At 43.9% G+C, this 17,344-nt stretch overlaps 1 protein-coding gene and 1 pseudogene across 3 annotated transcripts in view; one reads left to right on the forward strand and one right to left on the reverse strand.

Moving 5' to 3' along the window:
* znhit6 (zinc finger HIT-type containing 6) overlaps positions 1 to 17,344 on the reverse strand; it is a 53,897-nt gene that overhangs the window by 32,776 nt on the left and 3,777 nt on the right. The window contains exons 2-5 of one of the 2 annotated variants that reach the window (XM_083648412.1): positions 13,387 to 13,452; positions 6,396 to 6,502; positions 5,487 to 5,572; positions 4,104 to 4,207 (exon numbers count right to left, since the gene is read on the reverse strand). In XM_083648412.1, coding sequence (XP_083504538.1) covers positions 4,104 to 4,207; positions 5,487 to 5,572; positions 6,396 to 6,502; positions 13,387 to 13,452 — 363 coding nt within the window. The remainder of the gene's footprint in view (positions 1 to 4,103; positions 4,208 to 5,486; positions 5,573 to 6,395; positions 6,503 to 13,386; positions 13,453 to 17,344) is intronic. The other variant, XM_083648413.1, reaches the window with a different exon arrangement.
* On the forward strand, positions 15,440 to 16,597 carry LOC310786951 (homocysteine-responsive endoplasmic reticulum-resident ubiquitin-like domain member 2 protein pseudogene; annotated as a pseudogene). The gene has a single exon. The product of its transcript is annotated as a homocysteine-responsive endoplasmic reticulum-resident ubiquitin-like domain member 2 protein pseudogene (transcript).

Genomic DNA, 17,344 nt, shown 5'->3' on the forward strand with positions numbered 1-17,344 from the left:
CCCTCTATCCTCTGCAAGTTATTGTACAGCTTTCATCCCCATCCCCTGTGTCCACTTGCTGTTCTGTGAACGAGACACTGTTGTGGTCAGTTGAAAAAGCGCAGTGAGACTCACTGAGAGTAACCAGACTAAACAAAGACACAAGGCTGGCTGGCTGAAGATTCCTCCAAGGATCCTGCAATAGCAAACGCAAAACAACAAACTCTTCTCGTCTCGGGTCACTGGCGCGTGGAAGCTGGTGCAATCGTGGGAAAATGGACCCCCATTAGCACATTCTCAGGTGTTGAACCTTTATGGAAAGGACTAACTGAAGTGCTGGTATGGTCCCACAAAAACTGTGTAACACTCACCATCTGACAGTGGGGTGGGGTGGGGGTGGAGGTGGGAGCGAGGGGAATGAAGGGGTGGAGCTGGACAAAGTCTGCTGCTACAACCTTACATAATGTTGCCTCATCCTGAGATGTGACGTGCACGTTTAACTCACTGCCTGCAAAACACCAGAGACAGACATGACAGAGTGACGTGCACGTTTAACTCACTGCCTGCAAAACACCAGAGACAGACATGACAGAGTGACGTGCACGTTTAACTCACTGCCTGCAAAACACCAGAGACAGACATGACAGAGTGACGTGCACGTTTAACTCACTGCCTGCAAAACACCAGAGACAGACATGACAGAGTGACGTGCACGTTTAACTCACTGCTTGCAAAACACCAGAGACAGACATGACAGAGTAACGTGCACGTTTAACTCACTGCCTGCAAAACACCAGAGACAGACATGACAGAGTGATGTGCACGTTTAACTCACTGCCTGCAAAACACCAGACAGACATGACAGAGTGACGTGCACGTTTAACTCACTGCCTGCAAAACACCAGACAGACATGACAGAGTGACGTGCACGTTTAACTCACTGCTTGCAAAACACCAGAGACAGACATGACAGAGTGATGTGCACGTTTAACTCACTGCCTGCAAAACACCAGAGACAGACATGACAGAGTGACGTGCACGTTTCACTCGCTGCCTGCAAAACACCAGACAGACATGACAGAGTGACGTGCACGTTTAACTCACTGCTTGCAAAACACCAGAGACAGACATGACAGAGTGACGTGCACGTTTCACTCGCTGCCTGCAAAACACCAGAGACAGACATGACAGAGTGACGTGCACGTTTAACTCACTGCCTGCAAAACACCAGAGACAGACATGACAGAGTGACGTGCACGTTTAACTCACTGCCTGCAAAACACCAGAGACAGACATGACAGAGTGACGTGCACGTTTAACTCACTGCCTGCAAAACACCAGAGACAGACATGACAGAGTGACGTGCACGTTTAACTCACTGCCTGCAAAACACCAGAGACAGACATGACAGAGTGACGTGCACGTTTAACTCACTGCCTGCAAAATACCAGAGACAGACATGACAGAGTGACGTGCACGTTTAACTCGCTGCCTGCAAAACACCAGAGACAGACATGACAGAGTGACGTGCACGTTTAACTCACTGCCTGCAAAACACCAGAGACAGACATGACAGAGTGACGTGCACGTTTAACTCACTGTCTGCAAAACACCAGAGACAGAAATGACAGAGTGACGTGCACGTTTAACTCACTGTCTGCAAAACACCAGAGACAGACATGACAGAGTGACGTGCACGTTTAACTCACTGTCTGCAAAACACCAGAGACAGAAATGACAGAGTGACGTGCACGTTTAACTCACTGTCTGCAAAACACCAGAGACAGACATGACAGAGTGACGTGCACGTTTAACTCACTGCTTGCAAAATACCAGAGACAGACATGACAGAGTGACGTGCACGTTTCACTCGCTGCCTGCAAAATACCAGAGACAGACATGACAGAGTGACGTGCACGTTTAACTCACTGTCTGCAAAACACCAGAGACAGACATGACAGAGTGACGTGCACGTTTAACTCACTGTCTGCAAAACACCAGAGACAGAAATGACAGAGTGACGTGCACGTTTAACTCACTGTCTGCAAAACACCAGAGACAGACATGACAGAGTGACGTGCACGTTTAACTCACTGCTTGCAAAATACCAGAGACAGACATGACAGAGTGACGTGCACGTTTCACTCGCTGCCTGCAAAACACCAGAGACAGACATGACAGAGTGACGTGCACGTTTAACTCACTGCCTGCAAAACACCAGAGACAGACATGACAGAGTGACGTGCACGTTTAACTCACTGCCTGCAAAACACCAGAGACAGACATGACAGAGTGACGTGCACGTTTAACTCACTGCCTGCAAAACACCAGAGACAGACATGACAGAGTGACGTGCACGTTTAACTCACTGCCTGCAAAACACCAGAGACAGACATGACAGAGTGACGTGCACGTTTAACTCACTGCCTGCAAAACACCAGAGACAGACATGACAGAGTGACGTGCACGTTTAACTCACTGCCTGCAAAACACCAGAGACAGACATGATAGAGTGACGTGCACGTTTAACTCACTGCCTGCAAAACACCAGAGACAGACATGACAGAGTGACGTGCACGTTTAACTCACTGCCTGCAAAACACCAGAGACAGACATGATAGAGTGACGTGCACGTTTAACTCACTGCCTGCAAAACACCAGAGACAGACAAAGACAGTTGACAGAAAAGAGGGTGGGGGGGGGGGGGGGGGGGATGAAAAAGGCTTCTTTGAGTGACAGTTCTGTTTGCCACCCAATGTTGTCCCGCCTCCCCGGACAACATTGTTGTCTTACCGCTCAATTACAATTTCCCCCTTCCTCTAGTAAACTGATCAATGTGTACAGTATTGTTCCATTGAGGGGGGAGCATCGTTTAGGATAAATGGGAATGAGTGGTGGAAGGAACAAAGCTGACAAGGTCATCAGCGGCACTGCATCAGCAAGCCAGCAAAATGGAAAAGGAAAGAGAGAAACAGGAAACAGGGAAAAAGTGAGGGAAAGCAGGGAAAGCATTAGAAAATGACTCCAAACGGAGGCCTCGTTGCATATAGGGGGTAACCAGTTGCTCCGGCAACACAACATCAAGTCCATTTGAGGAGGTCAAGTGGGCGTATCCAGAGGTCAAGTGGGCGTATCCAGGGACATAGTGGTAAAAGGTGGGTAAACTATGACCTTGTCATCATAAGTCACCAATATAAACAGAAATTGTTGTTGTTGTTTTTTATTCAGAAAAACCATTTGTGCTTTTCCATAAAATACCCAATCTTCTAGTAACCTACATCAACTTGATAAAACTTACTATGATGTATACTATGAATCTACCTAATGAAGGTTGATGTTGGTACAATAGAAAAGGTGGGTAAACTGAACCGACCCTCCACTACATCCCTGCGGTTATTTTTGATAATATCGAATATCGCGATATTTGGCAAACATCGCCGTATTATTTTATTTTTATTCTTGTACATTTCAAAAAATGTGGGATGATTTTGCACAGTCTGCGCCCTGCTGCCGACCCTCATGTCACTGCTGACTGTACATTATTGGTGCTGTTAAGAGTGTTCAATGTGTTGCTGCAAAGAAAGGAAGTGAACAGCATATCTCCAGTCCTTCATTGATTCATATTACTAATCATAATGTGTCAAGTATGCACCTGAAACATAAAATACAATAATGTCAAACAAACACAAACAAAAACGCACAATTATATCGTGTATCGCGATATTTGGGAGGAACATTTTGGATATCCCCCAAGCCTAGACTGCCTGCAGATAACCTGAGGGGAAGTACAGTAGTACATACATGTATAGCACTACATATGAGCGGCAGTTAGGACTTAACAAGAGTGCCATCCTGTGGCAAAGTTAAACATCACTAATCACAATGTCATTTTGCTGCGGACTGAGCAGGGATTCAACTTCCCCAGTAATCCATGGAGGGTTGTCCTTGAGTTTGACTCAGCATATTAAGGACAGTCTTGAGGTTGACTCAGCATATTAAGGTAGATTAAGGCATATTAAATTGCCCAAAGTCTGCAACGCTGATGAAATTGACATAGTTTATGTCACAGATGAAATAAAAACAGTTGAAGACCTTGTGTACATTGTGTAGCATTGTGTTCTTACCTCTTAAGATAGAAGGTGGAGTTTTCTCGGCTCTTTGTGAATGTGATGGGTAGGAACCGCAGTGTGATGTTCATCTTCCTGGCTCCGGCTGCCAGCGTCTTACCCTGGAAAACAGAAAAGGAAAGAAAGAACAGAATAGTATAGCGCACATTGACCCAAGGCAGAATGAGCCAAAACAGCAGAGGGATGTGCCAATATTCAAACAATCAAACAGTACAATGCAACAGTATCAAAAAGTTTCAGGCAGAGAAGAATAGTTTAGAAAACGTTAACTGTCCACTGAAACAGAATCTAATAGAAGGGTGGTCTTGAACAAGATTTGCTGGGACCACACAACCCAACTGACATTTCAGTAGAAAAAGTCAGACGGGTTTCGAGCATCTTCTTCAAGAACAATTACGTCTAAACACCAAACATCTGTTCTACATCAATACATCTGGCTGTGTAAGTTTAATTAACAATTAAAACAAATATTACCTGATGTTCTCCTTACTGTCCTGATCTTTCTGGCAGTAGCGTAGCCACTTAAAGGATGGCTTTAACGGTAATCCACCCACTTTGTATCATTAATCATCTCGGTAATATAAACACATGTGCAGTGTTCACCTTTCTCTGTGTTTTCCGCATGGAGATCTTCCATTTCCTCCTCTGCCAAAGCACTCCGCTCTGACGCGTTTTACGCTATAACGCGTCAGAAGTTCTGCTGGAGAGGCAGAATCTGCTGTTATTGTTTATTTAAAATTTTTTACCTATGTGCAAATCCAGAGAATTGCATTGAGAGCCTTAACGAGCCTTAATGACTTGGAGCTGGTGGGGGGGGGCGGAGTTTCTGCAGGCAGCAACAGGAGCATTTTCTCCCTGAGGAAAACAGAGAGAGAAGGCAAAACACTGCCCATGTGCTTACATTACCCAGATTATATCCAAAGTGGGTTGATTACTGGTAAAGCCATCCTTCGATGACTTAAGTTTGGCAGATACAGAGAGACAGTAAAAGGATCTTGACAGGTAGGCAGGCAGATACAGAGAGACAGTAAAAGGATCTTGACAGGTAGGCAGGCAGGCCTACACAAGGTTCATAGATGATTGCATTTGGAAGACTCTGGAAAAAGTCCAAAGACCAAAGCTCATCACGTGCCAAGCCCAAAGAGCATTGTGTACCAAGTGAGTTAAGCGAAGTTTGAGCGAGTTGTGAATTGAGGACACAAAATGGCGCAGGGTATTCAGATGTCGCGTAGCTGACCCAGGCACATGTTCACATAAACTAGTCTCCGAAGATAGACTAGATACTCCAGGATAGCCAGGTTTAAGCACGTAAGACAATCTCATTCATCTATCGACGATGACCTACAGTATTTGATGAATACAGCTGTGAAATGGACTTACTTTTGAAGTGGTATGTGGAGTCCGAATGAGAGTGTCTCTAGTGGCACCATCAGCAAACCGCCCTGTATCCTCCAGAAACCTATAATCTACAGCAGCAGAACAAAGTAAACAGACATAACAGTGTATATTAGGGGTGTCACGATACACTCAGTTCACGATACGATACTGGGTTCACGATAACGATACGATACGATACGATTTTAACAATATTTTTTTAAACTTGAATAATGACAATATATGACTGGAAAAGTAGTATTTTATTTGAAATGCACAAATACAAAACATGCTGTTGTGGGAAATTGTTATTACAATAACAACTAGAAAAAACATGAGATTGGAGATAAGGCTTATCTTGAAATAGAATGAGTTACACCGTCACTTAGATTTACTTTGAACTAAAAGGTTTCTCAGCAGTATAAATTCTCATTATGCATCTTCAGTTTTTCTTCAAACTCAAACAACAAGACTTTTCTTAGTCTATTTTTTATGCATCTTCAGTTTTTCCTGTCAAGTAAACAGTTTTGCCAGAAACTCAATTGAATGGTTTCTCTCCTGTATAACTTCTCATGTGTCTCTTCAGAGACTTGTTCAACTGAACTACTTTCCACACATTGAACTTCAACAAACAAAGACGTTTCTTTGTCTATTTTTGAAAAGAAATAAAAAAAAATAATAATAATAATTCTTCACGATATGAGATTTCATCTCAACGATACATATCGTGACGTTTTACTATCGCGAAATTTCGTGGGACGATATATTGTGACACCCCTAGTGTATATACAGTACCGTATATACATATATATACAAACTCATTTTCAAATTCAGAGAAAACCTTACACGTGATATCTTTAAACCCCGTTGTGAAGTCATGTTATGCAGTTGTTATTAAGGAAAGGAGATGCTCACCACTGAGAAGGCTTATTTCATCAAAGTGCGAGGCGGCCACAAAGGCAGTCTTGTTTCTAACCCCGCTGCATCCTGAAGCTTCCTTGTGCTTCTTCACACACAGCAAACTGTAGGGAACAGAGAGGGACATCTTTCACTAATGCTTCTGTTTTCCTGCAATTTAGTAGCTCCTCCAGACAGTACGGGAAAACCGGTGAAAGGAGGAGGACAAAATGCAAAAAAATGTTATGGGCTGGACTCAAACCGACAAACTTGAGTAAATGGCATAGGTATTTGCCTGCCAAACCACTGGGCACACCCTGTAAAGAACAATTTAACCAACTGCTTTACACGGCAGGTGGACAAACACTACTAGATTTCTTTAACTATTTAAAGCACCGAAGCACCAAAGAGGCTGACATCAGAGAAAGATTTTCAAGATCAGAGTGCAATGACAACGCTCCAGAGAGAAAAGCTGAGGGCTACGTATTTGATTACAATATTTATGTGGGTACATATTTTGGCCAAAATCTGGCCCGACACATTACATAACAAGATGACAAAAATCAGGTTTCTGTTACCCTTGGTTTCATCATCCGTCTAAGAACACAATGTACTTCATTTTAAGAGTCGACTCTAGTTGGAAAATAGGCATTTCCCCCCCAGTTCAAGCAGTGAGTTCTCAAAGCATCTCTTTCAGGATAAGCTGTTGCGTAGAGCCTTACATAACGTCTGGAAGCAAATCACTGTGTTTTTGCTCTCCGGGGATCTAAATCATTGGTGAGCCAACGCCAAATCTGGCAAAGTGTTGTAAATCTGTCTTGATATGTCTAAGTGACTGCATCTGCCCGTCGCCTGGGCCTGACTGATGGCCAGTCTGTGCTTTGTACAAAATGAGTAAGGGTGGAAGTGTGCAAGTCATTATCTCCGCCTGTAGCTTGCAACTTAAGGACATACAGTTTTACTAATGGTTGTGTTGGAGAGCAGTCTTGACAATTTTTAGGCACCGGTCGTGTTTTAGCTGCAGGCTAATTGGCTAAGTGGCTAACAGTAAGCTAGCAGAGTGTGTTGGGTTAGGGAGCGACGGTGAGGCTTCCGTCACGGCGGACAGAGGTGTGCTAATCGGCACAGAGCTGGGTGAGTAGTTTAAACTGTGAATATAGCTGCACACATATTATGACCCACATTTTGTGATCAAAAATCAATTATCGCAGTCCGTTGAGCAAACACGAGTCCCTGAATTTTGTGTAGATATGCGTAGCAGAGCCTGGCGGAGATCTGAGAACTTTTCTAGTTTGTACCTTTCTTTCGCTTTTCTCCCACCCAGAATCAAATATAAGCCAAATTCAAATTAATCATTCAAAATGGACACATTTTATATTTGTGTGTTCCTGTGCCAACACAGGAAACGCCATCCTCCTCCATCCTCTACCTCCATCCTCCTCCATCCTCTACCTCCATCCTCCTCCATCCTCTACCTCCATCCTCCTCCATCCTCTACCTATTGGTGATACCTTAAGAAAATAATGCAATGAAAATGACATCCCTGGCTTGACCAGTTAGGCCTAGACTAGAGCCCGACCGATACTGGATTTTTTTAGGCTGATGCCAATATCGATATTAGGGAGTAAAAGAATTCCGATATAGATATATCGGCCGATATTCTGATATTATATACCCATTATATTAAAAAAAAACTTGCAATGATCCCTCAAATATCAAACACTTGACAAAGATATTGACTTGACATGACTTGAGATATGTCATGTAGGGAGGATATTTTACAGCTTATCAATAAAGTTTATTGTCCAAAATTACATCAATGCAATGAAACAGTAAAATTCACTGGGAATTTAATAATTATAAATAACTAGAAATAGAAAAACACAAATAGAATATAAAATATAACTTGAGTTAAGAAAAAAGATCAAATATACACAACATGCTGTCTATAACTTAAAAAATACAAAATAAAAAAATATCGGTTATCAGCCAATATCGGCCAATAATATCAGTGGACCTATATATCGGACGGGCCTAGACATTCAGTAAAAGCCAATGGCCAGCTTTAATGCACTCGCAGGAGTAATCCGTCTATTGCCTTCACTTGAATTTCATCTCATTGGTGATGAAGGACAAATGTTCTTCAGTACAGGCTGGGCCTAAGAGTATACCTGCCCAAAGTTAATTGAGGGATGTTCAGTAGACAGAAAGGCCAAGCAAGTTGCACCCACCTGCACATTTCTTCCAGATGTCTTAATAAATGAAAATATTACTGAGCCTAATATGATTATTCTGAAAATCCCTGTAATTTGCTTTCTGAAAGCTCTCATTAAAAAAAAGAAACACTTGGGATGTGATCCAAGCATAGAAAGAGCCATTTCAGACACTTGCTGAGAGAAAGGTATTTGGCCCGGGTCTCGCAAAGACCATATCCCAGACAACTATGCAAGAGGAATGCTGAATGATGCCCAAAACAATAGGGAGCCATGAGAGAGGTGGACCGTGGACGGACATCGCCTCGCCCCCGCCGATAAACCTTCATGAAAAACTCAGGTGTGACCTTCATTATGGCATTTAGAACTTGAAGGTTGCGTCGTAAATGCTTCAAGAGCCACAGAATTCACGGAATAGGCGATGGCTTGTTGACATTGCTGGTGCCATGTTGTTGCTGGCCAGCAATCAAAGGAAAGTTCAGTCAGTGAAAACATGACTATAACTCACAAGTCAAGTTATTGCGTGCAAAGGTAGAAGACAAATGTTCTTCATGTCTCGTTGCATAAGACCTTAGTGATTAGTGGTTTACATATCGTCAAATGGGAAAACATTGTTTCAGTGATTTCATTAGCGATATCAGATGGAGCAAAATGATGAAGGGTGAAAAATCATCCTAAAACAGCATTCGTGTTTTTTTAAGACTAGAAACAGAGCGTGCTGTGCTCCTTTCTTTTCTTTTTTTTTATATATTTTATTTTACTTTTTCAGAACATAAAGAAAACAAAACAAGAACAGGAAAAAAGAAAAGAAAAAACATATATACATACATTCAACATTACAATGCTACAAAATGTCAAAATGTGCTTACAAAACGATTAAAAAAATATATATATATCTATATATATATACTGTGCAAAGGATCCAAAAGAAACTCAAATACCACTTTTAGCCTGATCAAAATAGGTCAGGAACGGGTCCCAAATAATGAGAAATTTCCTTAAAGAATTTGACCTCTGGAACCTAAGTCTCTCCATACGTATAACTGAGATCATGTCTGTCAGCCACAGCTGAAAAGAAGGTGGAGAGGAGGACTTCCATTCCTTCAAAATTCGTTTCTTGGCAACTGTCATTCCCTGTGTCAGAGATTGCTGGACGGCCGTTGGGAGGAGCAAAGAGGACTCCGAGCAGCCGAAGATGGCGAGTTCCGCCTCCAGTTGGAGGGCTATTTTGTAGGCCTTAGAGTACCAGTCAAATATTTTGGCCCAGAATCCTGATATTGAAGGGCAAAACCAAAAAGCATGGGACAGTGTGCCCTCCGACACCCGACACCTATCACATAGTGGTGAGACCGAAGGATATATCTTGTGTAACCTATGTTTGGAGTAATGAAGACGGTGAGCAACTTTAAATTGGATAAGTTGATGTCTACTATTAACTGAGCAGAGTTGGACCACAGACAGACTCCTGTCCCATATGATTTCAGACAGATCCACACCAAGTTCCTCCTGCCACGCCTCTTTGATCCTCTCAGTGGGGGCCTTAATGCAATCGGCGAACAAACACACAAACTTAGAAATAAGATGCCTGGAGTTGGGAGGGCTTAACAAAACCTCAAAAAAAACATGTTCGTGCTGTGCTCCTTTCTAGCGTCCCTTGCCACGCCCGCTGAACTGGCAGTGCTCCTTCCTACCGTGCCTCCTTCTCCTTCCCCTCCTTCTCCTCCTCATCGCTCATTTCTACCAAAGACGATGGGATTTCATGCAAGACGGCCCAACTTCAACTCGGTTCCTGTCATTTTGGCACGCGCGTTTTGCCCATGGCTTTCCACGGACACGCCCACTTAGGAGGTTTTCGGCAGGTCTGAGTCTGTTGGAGTCAATGGGAAAAGTCTACGTGATCTCAGATTATGAAAGATTCTTTCGCCCCAATATTCCTTAAAGTAAATATTCAGCGCCTTCTCCGAAGCCACATATCTTCTGAATATTCGGACACTAAAATGGCATTTTTCGGACAGACGGATCAGGAGAAAGTTTTACTTCCCGTCTCTATCTCAGCAACAGATTCTCGTGAGATTTGGCAACAGGAACTCATGTTCGCAGGGAGCGATTAGCTAAAGCTGAAGCTGAAGTCCGTTAATGTAGTAGCTAAATCTGTGGCTAGAAAATTAAATTTTTTAATGGAATATCTTAGTTTCAACTGTATTGAGCTAACAAGGGGCAGCTTTGTGTTTATATGTGTGGCTTGTGTGGAGTTTGGGAACTCACAATCTCTATTTCAAGTTAGCTTGCTAGGTCAGCACTAGTCTCTCAACGCCAGACCCATGAGAGTTCCTACGCTAGGATACACTACGTTACCACATGCTGCAGAGCTCTCTCTGGGTCTGGGACACTTCCCCCCAGCGGGCTGGTTATGGGAGGGAACCGTTCACTTGGCCAGTGATTGGCCAGTTGTGGATTCAGTCTTCCCCAATCAGTAACGACTTTGCGATCAGAAGTGAAGAAGTGTGAAGTGGCACAGACTCACTTACTTATGTAGTATGCTGCGACCAGTTGTTAGAATTGGCGGAGCCTGCGGTGACCCATCTAGATAGCAATAGAAGATCTATGTTTCTACCATACCATAAATCGGGCCCATTTGACAGAAAAACAAAAAATGGGCATGTTTTCTCCTTTTTGGTTTAAAATGGGAAAATGGATTATACTTTAGTCCCTTTAGAGCCCCATTTTTAAGGGGTCCGCAAAATCCAAGGCGGACCAATTAAAAAAGGCCAACGGGCCGTAGTTGGCCCGTGGGCCGTAGTTTGGGCACCCCTGAATTGATCAAGGGTATCTTGGCTATTTTCTGTCCGTTTGGTAGAAGCTACTACACTCACAAAGACTGAACTATGCAAGATCATGGGACAATGACATCTGTTGGGGTGGATTTGCCCTTCAATATATCTGTGAGCCCCATTTTCACTTCTACTCAATCCAAAACCTACTGAAGCCTGTTGCAAAGCAGGCAGTAACAAAGTCCAGGGGAGGGGGTTCAATAGATCTACAAACTTTGGCATGTACCATGTACCTGCAAACGTTCGCTGCTTGCTTTCCTGTAACTCTAAATAACATAATAAATCCAATAAAGCACAAATACGCCCCAAAAAGACAAAAACCTGATAGTCCACATGTCTGTGCTGTGCAGTAACCCTTTCCCCCTCCCCTCGGCCTATTATGTTACATAACTTAAGAATGAGCTTTACTGTTGTCTTTTTGGCTGCAACTGAGGTTTCCCATCATTTCTGACCATGGGGGAAGTGAGGCCCTCTTCATATCTTTAAATCATCCGTAATACCACACTATAAAAGGGAGAAGATAAATTGATTCCACCTTGATGTTAAAACTTGGAGACGGTTTGCTGGTAAATACTAGGGATGGGCAGGGGTATTGAGTACCCCTTCATAACCTCAGTATTCGCCGGCGGCGTTAAACAAGCGCACCCTATGCCCAGTTCAGAGAAGCAGAGAGCAGGAGGAGGAGGAGCAGAAGTCGGTTGTGTTGTTGTGAAAATGATAAGAGAAAGAAGAAACGTTCTTTCCTTCAGCGATGCTTCAGCGTGAGATTGGCGTATGATGTGTTCGGGCCATTACAGTCAAGGGTCATAATACCTGACAAGGATGAGACCACCAAAATAAAAAATATTTGGCATGACATCATCACTGATGACATCACTTATGACATCATCACTGATTTCCGTTCCTGATTGAATGACAAAAAGCCTTCTCTTTCTTGACCACGCGCTGCTGCGCACGTGGTAGAAAGTGAATGGGGGTGCTGTGGGGTCTTGTGTCACCTATATGCCGGGAGAAAGAATATGACTTATAATTAAGCAATATATCACGAGAGCAAGTGTGTTGTGGTGAATATATCCCGCTGATAAGCTGTTATCCCACGAGGCCGCAGTGGGATAACAGCTTATCAGCGGGATATATTCCACAACACACGCTGCTCGAGTGCTATATTGCTTTTATAAAACGGTTTCCAAGTATAATAATATAATAATAATAATACTATAAGTCCGACTGGCATGGTATTCTGAGAGTCAGTTGAAACACTACTGTAAGGCGGGACCTCTAGCAAGAAGATAGACGTGCGGGTGATTTGATTGGATCGTTCTGGAGACTGAAGTCGACATTGGCCAATCCTGGCGCTTGCTGAGAGATTTTTGCAAAGCCCGACACCAGAGCCGTATGCCGACACCAAGTAACGTTACGTCTTATTTAGAAATGCGGGGTTAAGAGTGAGGGCGCGCGAGAGAGGGGTTAAGACATTAGCCCGCGTCTATTCTTGTACAAAACATCATTTTCTGCTAAGTATTAGTAAAGTTATAAGCGAAGATCGATTCACAAGGATCTCAAAGCTGTCTCCGCCATTTTGTTTTTGAGGTAACCAAAGCCTAAGAGAGTTGCGCCATCATGCGTCTGGCTGCAAGCGAGTAGCTTTTTGTTTTGACACTACTGTAAGGCGGGACCTCTAGCAAGAAGATAGACGTGCGGGTGATTTGATTGGATCGTTCTGGAGACTGAAGTTGACATTGGCCAATCCTGGCGCTTGCTGAGAAGCTGAGAGCTTTCTGGAAAGCCCAACACGGAGCTCGAGCGCAGTGCTGCCTTTTAGTAAGAGAGTTGCCATGGCAACCAATAACCCATGGCCATGGGTTATTGAACTCGGTTACTGGAATTATACAATGGCTGTGAACCAATCAGATTGCTTGATTTGAGAGAGCCGTTTTATAATAACATATATAACATAAATCTCACCTGCAAGAACGATTGAGACAGGCAGGGCATCTGTACTTGGCCTCCTCTGATCCACACACACCACAACTGTTGGACAGACAAATGGCAACATCGTTACAATCAAAATCTATGCAAGTACAAAAGTACATGGCTCTCTGTGTGTGCATAATTGTTGATTTATTTGTGACAGACATTGATTATTGTCGCTTCAAGTGAGGACCAACATTCTTTTGTGGACTGACCGACCGACCAAACAACAGCGTAGTCTCGCTTGCAGGGAGAGAGTCTGGCTGGTAACATCTACTGTGGACTAGCAGGAAAAAGGCTCTGTTTAATACCTTTTCAGCCATTCACCGAAAGTACCACGCAGGCTGGCGTCATTGCACAATCCACATCCATCGTTTTCAGCGTGTAGCAACGAGCTAACGGCTAGCATTGCTGCTGTTATTGTTTCAAAGTGGCGCAGGCATTTGAGATCGGCAGATTTGAAATGCACAGCAGCAGTGGCATTTGAGATCCACAGATTCGATACGGAGGGAGAGGAAAGGAAATCCATATTACAGTATGGTCAGGTTTTTCCACGTGTATTTCTTTGGTGTTTCGAGCACTACAGAGTGCCATTCAGTTCCATTGTATTCAAGAGAAGGCAGACATCTCTGCGGTCAATATCTCCAAAACTCAGGCAACTAACACAAAACGATATAGATAGATAAACTACAAGTGAGAGGAAAAAAAATTATTTTGGATTTTAGGGTGAGCTGTCCCTTTAAGGGCGTGCACGTGTGTGTGTGTGTGTGTGTGTGTGTGTGTGTGTGTGTGTGTGTGTGTGTGTGCGTGTGTGTGTGTGTGTGTGTGTGTCTGTTTGATTTTTGATTTTGAGGACGGACACCTTTTGGTGGACCGACGATTTTGAGGACCGGCAAATTTTTTGGTGGACCAACCAACCAACCAACCAACAGTGACATAGAACTGCTGCACAGCTATCTATGCCAGGATATCTCTGTAAGTCACTCGGTTGGTTGGTCAACCAAAAAATGGACCAAGGTTGGTCCACCAAAAAATGCAGCAGCTAAAGAGTATTATGGAATAGAATGGCTAGTGTGCACAACTATACAATCGTTACACTGTACAGAGGAAGTAGAGTAAATGAACATCTGGAAGATTTTTGAAATTTTATTCGGGAGTAGTATCGCAATATCGCATAGAAATATATTAGGGCATGGCCACTAAGGTTTGAGGCTATAAGAGGGTCTGTCTGTCTGTCTGTCCATATGTATGTCTGTATGTACACTGATGATGTCACACCGATGACACCATGCATTTGTCATTGGTGATGATGGCATGGCCACTAGGGGCCAATGACATCATCACCGATTACATCACAATTGCTCGAGTTACATCACTGATGACATCATCACCAATGACATCACAATTCTCTCACATTCCCCCTGCTATTCTCCCTTCTCCTGCGCTCTCCTCTGCTCTCCCCTCATTCCTATATTTTCTATATTATCAATTGTTCAAATGTTATCTTTATTCTGTATATTCTTGTTATTGTGTGTTAGCTAGAATTAGCTAGACATACTTTCTGTGAAGCCCTCTGAGACATGCTTGTGAATTAGGGCTATATAAATAAACTTGACTTGCTTAGACACTGATTTCATAGACATTGTGACATCATCAGTCATGTCATACATCACAGATGTCACAGAGCCAATGTGACATCATCAGTGATGTCATAAATCCTTCTTACGTACAGAGCCATTGTGACATCAACACAGATATTTATCCCTCACTGATGACATCACGGATGATGTCACAACTGCTTTTACGACCTCACCTCTTATGACATCACTGATGTTATGACATCACTGATGAAATCATCACAGGGACTTGGTGTGTGTGTGTATATATATATACACCCCCACACACACATTTTATGACATCATTATGACATCATCGGGCTACTATTACATCACTAGTGACCTTTTATATAAAATTAATGCTTTGTTCAGAGTGCAAACAGATCTATGTCAGACGAGTTTGTTTTTCGACTAAAGGCAAATTTTGAGCCATGGAACAAGTTGTTGCGGACAGTCCTGTTACCCTGGTCATCAAGTCACCCAACCAGAAGTACGATGACCAGACCATCAATTGTTACCAGAACTGGACAGTGGAGAAACTCAAAGCCCACCTGTCAGACGTGTACCCCAGTAAGCCAAGCTCCAAAGACCAGAGGCTGGTGTATTCTGGAAAGCTGCTGTTGGATCACTTCACCTTGAAAGATGTGCTCAGAACGCAAGACAAGTACCAAATGCTTCACCTGGTGTGCGCCTCACGTACTCCTCCTGGGTCCCCGAAGCCCCACAGCAGCCATGCTAACAAGTCCCAGGAGAACTCGGCTGCTCCAAGTCCAACCACACTTGGAAATTCTTCTAGCCCCTCCCTCCCTGGTCAGGACAGCCAATCCCATTTGACTGGAGAGAGCAGTGGTGGACTCCGACAGCAAGCGGGCCCCTTACCTTACTACGCGATGCACACAGCCTTTATGCAGAGCTCAACATGGCACCTGAAGTACTCCCCATGGCCACAGCCGGCTCCAACCACAAGCATGCCCACATATTACAACCCCATGACACTAATGTGGTGGCAGCAGCTATATGCCAGGCAGTACTACATGCAATATCAGATGTTGGCTGCCTCCTCTCAGCATCCCAGGCCGGAACAGCCCTCGTTGCATCCTCTGAGCCAGCATCCTGAAGCGGATCGCCATGGCAACCCGGAGGTCCAGATAAATGCCCCGAGAGGGGAGGTCCTGGTCCTGAACGAGGAGGAGCAAGACCCCGATTGGCTCGACTGGGTGTACATGATATTGCGGGCCGCCATCTTGCTCCGTATCGTCTTGTACTACTCCTCCTTCGGCCACTTGGTCATTGTGATGGGGGCCATGCTGGTGCTTTACCTGCACCAAGCAGGCCGGTTTCCCTTTAACCAGAACGAGCTCCAGCTTGGTGGAGATGGTCCCAATCAGGACGACATGGTGGAGGGAGAGCTAGAGAACCACGACTTACAAGAAATGGAACGGGCGACGGATGAAGGCCTGGATGACGATGGGGAAAGTGGAGCGGAAGGAGCTCCTCCCCACAGGAGCTTCCTGTCTTCCACCTGGTCCTTTGTCATAACCTTCTTCATGTCACTCCTCCCGGAGGTTCCGCCAAACGCTGCTAACTGAACCGTGGGCTCCAGAGCCGTGACTCTTCTTCTCAGGCCCCTTGATGTTAGGATTGATGTTAGATGGGCCTCGCCAGATTACAGTTGACACTTGAATGGCTGAATGGCCTGCATTGATTTATAGCTGAGTTAGCACCAGAGACGCTACTCTAACGTTATTGTGGAAAGGAATAAACAGGTCCAGTTGGATCAAAAGACGAACTGCCTCCTCGTTCCTACGGTCTCACAAGTGTCAGTTCCCCAGTGGCCAGTAGTCTCCCTGCCTGAGAGACTCGGAGGATGAACACTAATATCACTGATTTAACCTGAATCCACGTGTTTGCTGCTGTAGCTAATAGAGTCACTATATAGACCTGCTGGACACCACAGGGACTGCGAAATACAAGGATTGCTTTTGACTCCTTGTAAACATAGTAGGGATGCACGATATGGATTTTTCCAGCCGATACGATAACTGATCGATATCTGCTTCTGGCCCAATAACCGATATGAAAAAAAGAAAAAAAAAATCTTGATTTAAATTTTCAACATAAAAGAAAAAAAGAAACATAAAAAGCACAAACTTCTACAAAAAAAAATCTTAAATGAAGGCTTTGCTGATTTTCAACCCGCTTTGTATCATAATCTATGTAATATAAAGCAGATGGACAGTGCTTTTTGCATCGAGTTATCCACGTTTGACTGCCTGCAGAAACCACCCCGGCCAGCTTATGAGTCAATAACGCTCGTTAAGGTTCTCAATGTTTCT

Source organism: Poromitra crassiceps (genome assembly GCF_964638095.1).
Source record: "Poromitra crassiceps genome assembly, chromosome: 12".
Classification (NCBI taxonomy): Eukaryota; Metazoa; Chordata; class Actinopteri; order Beryciformes; family Melamphaidae; genus Poromitra; species Poromitra crassiceps.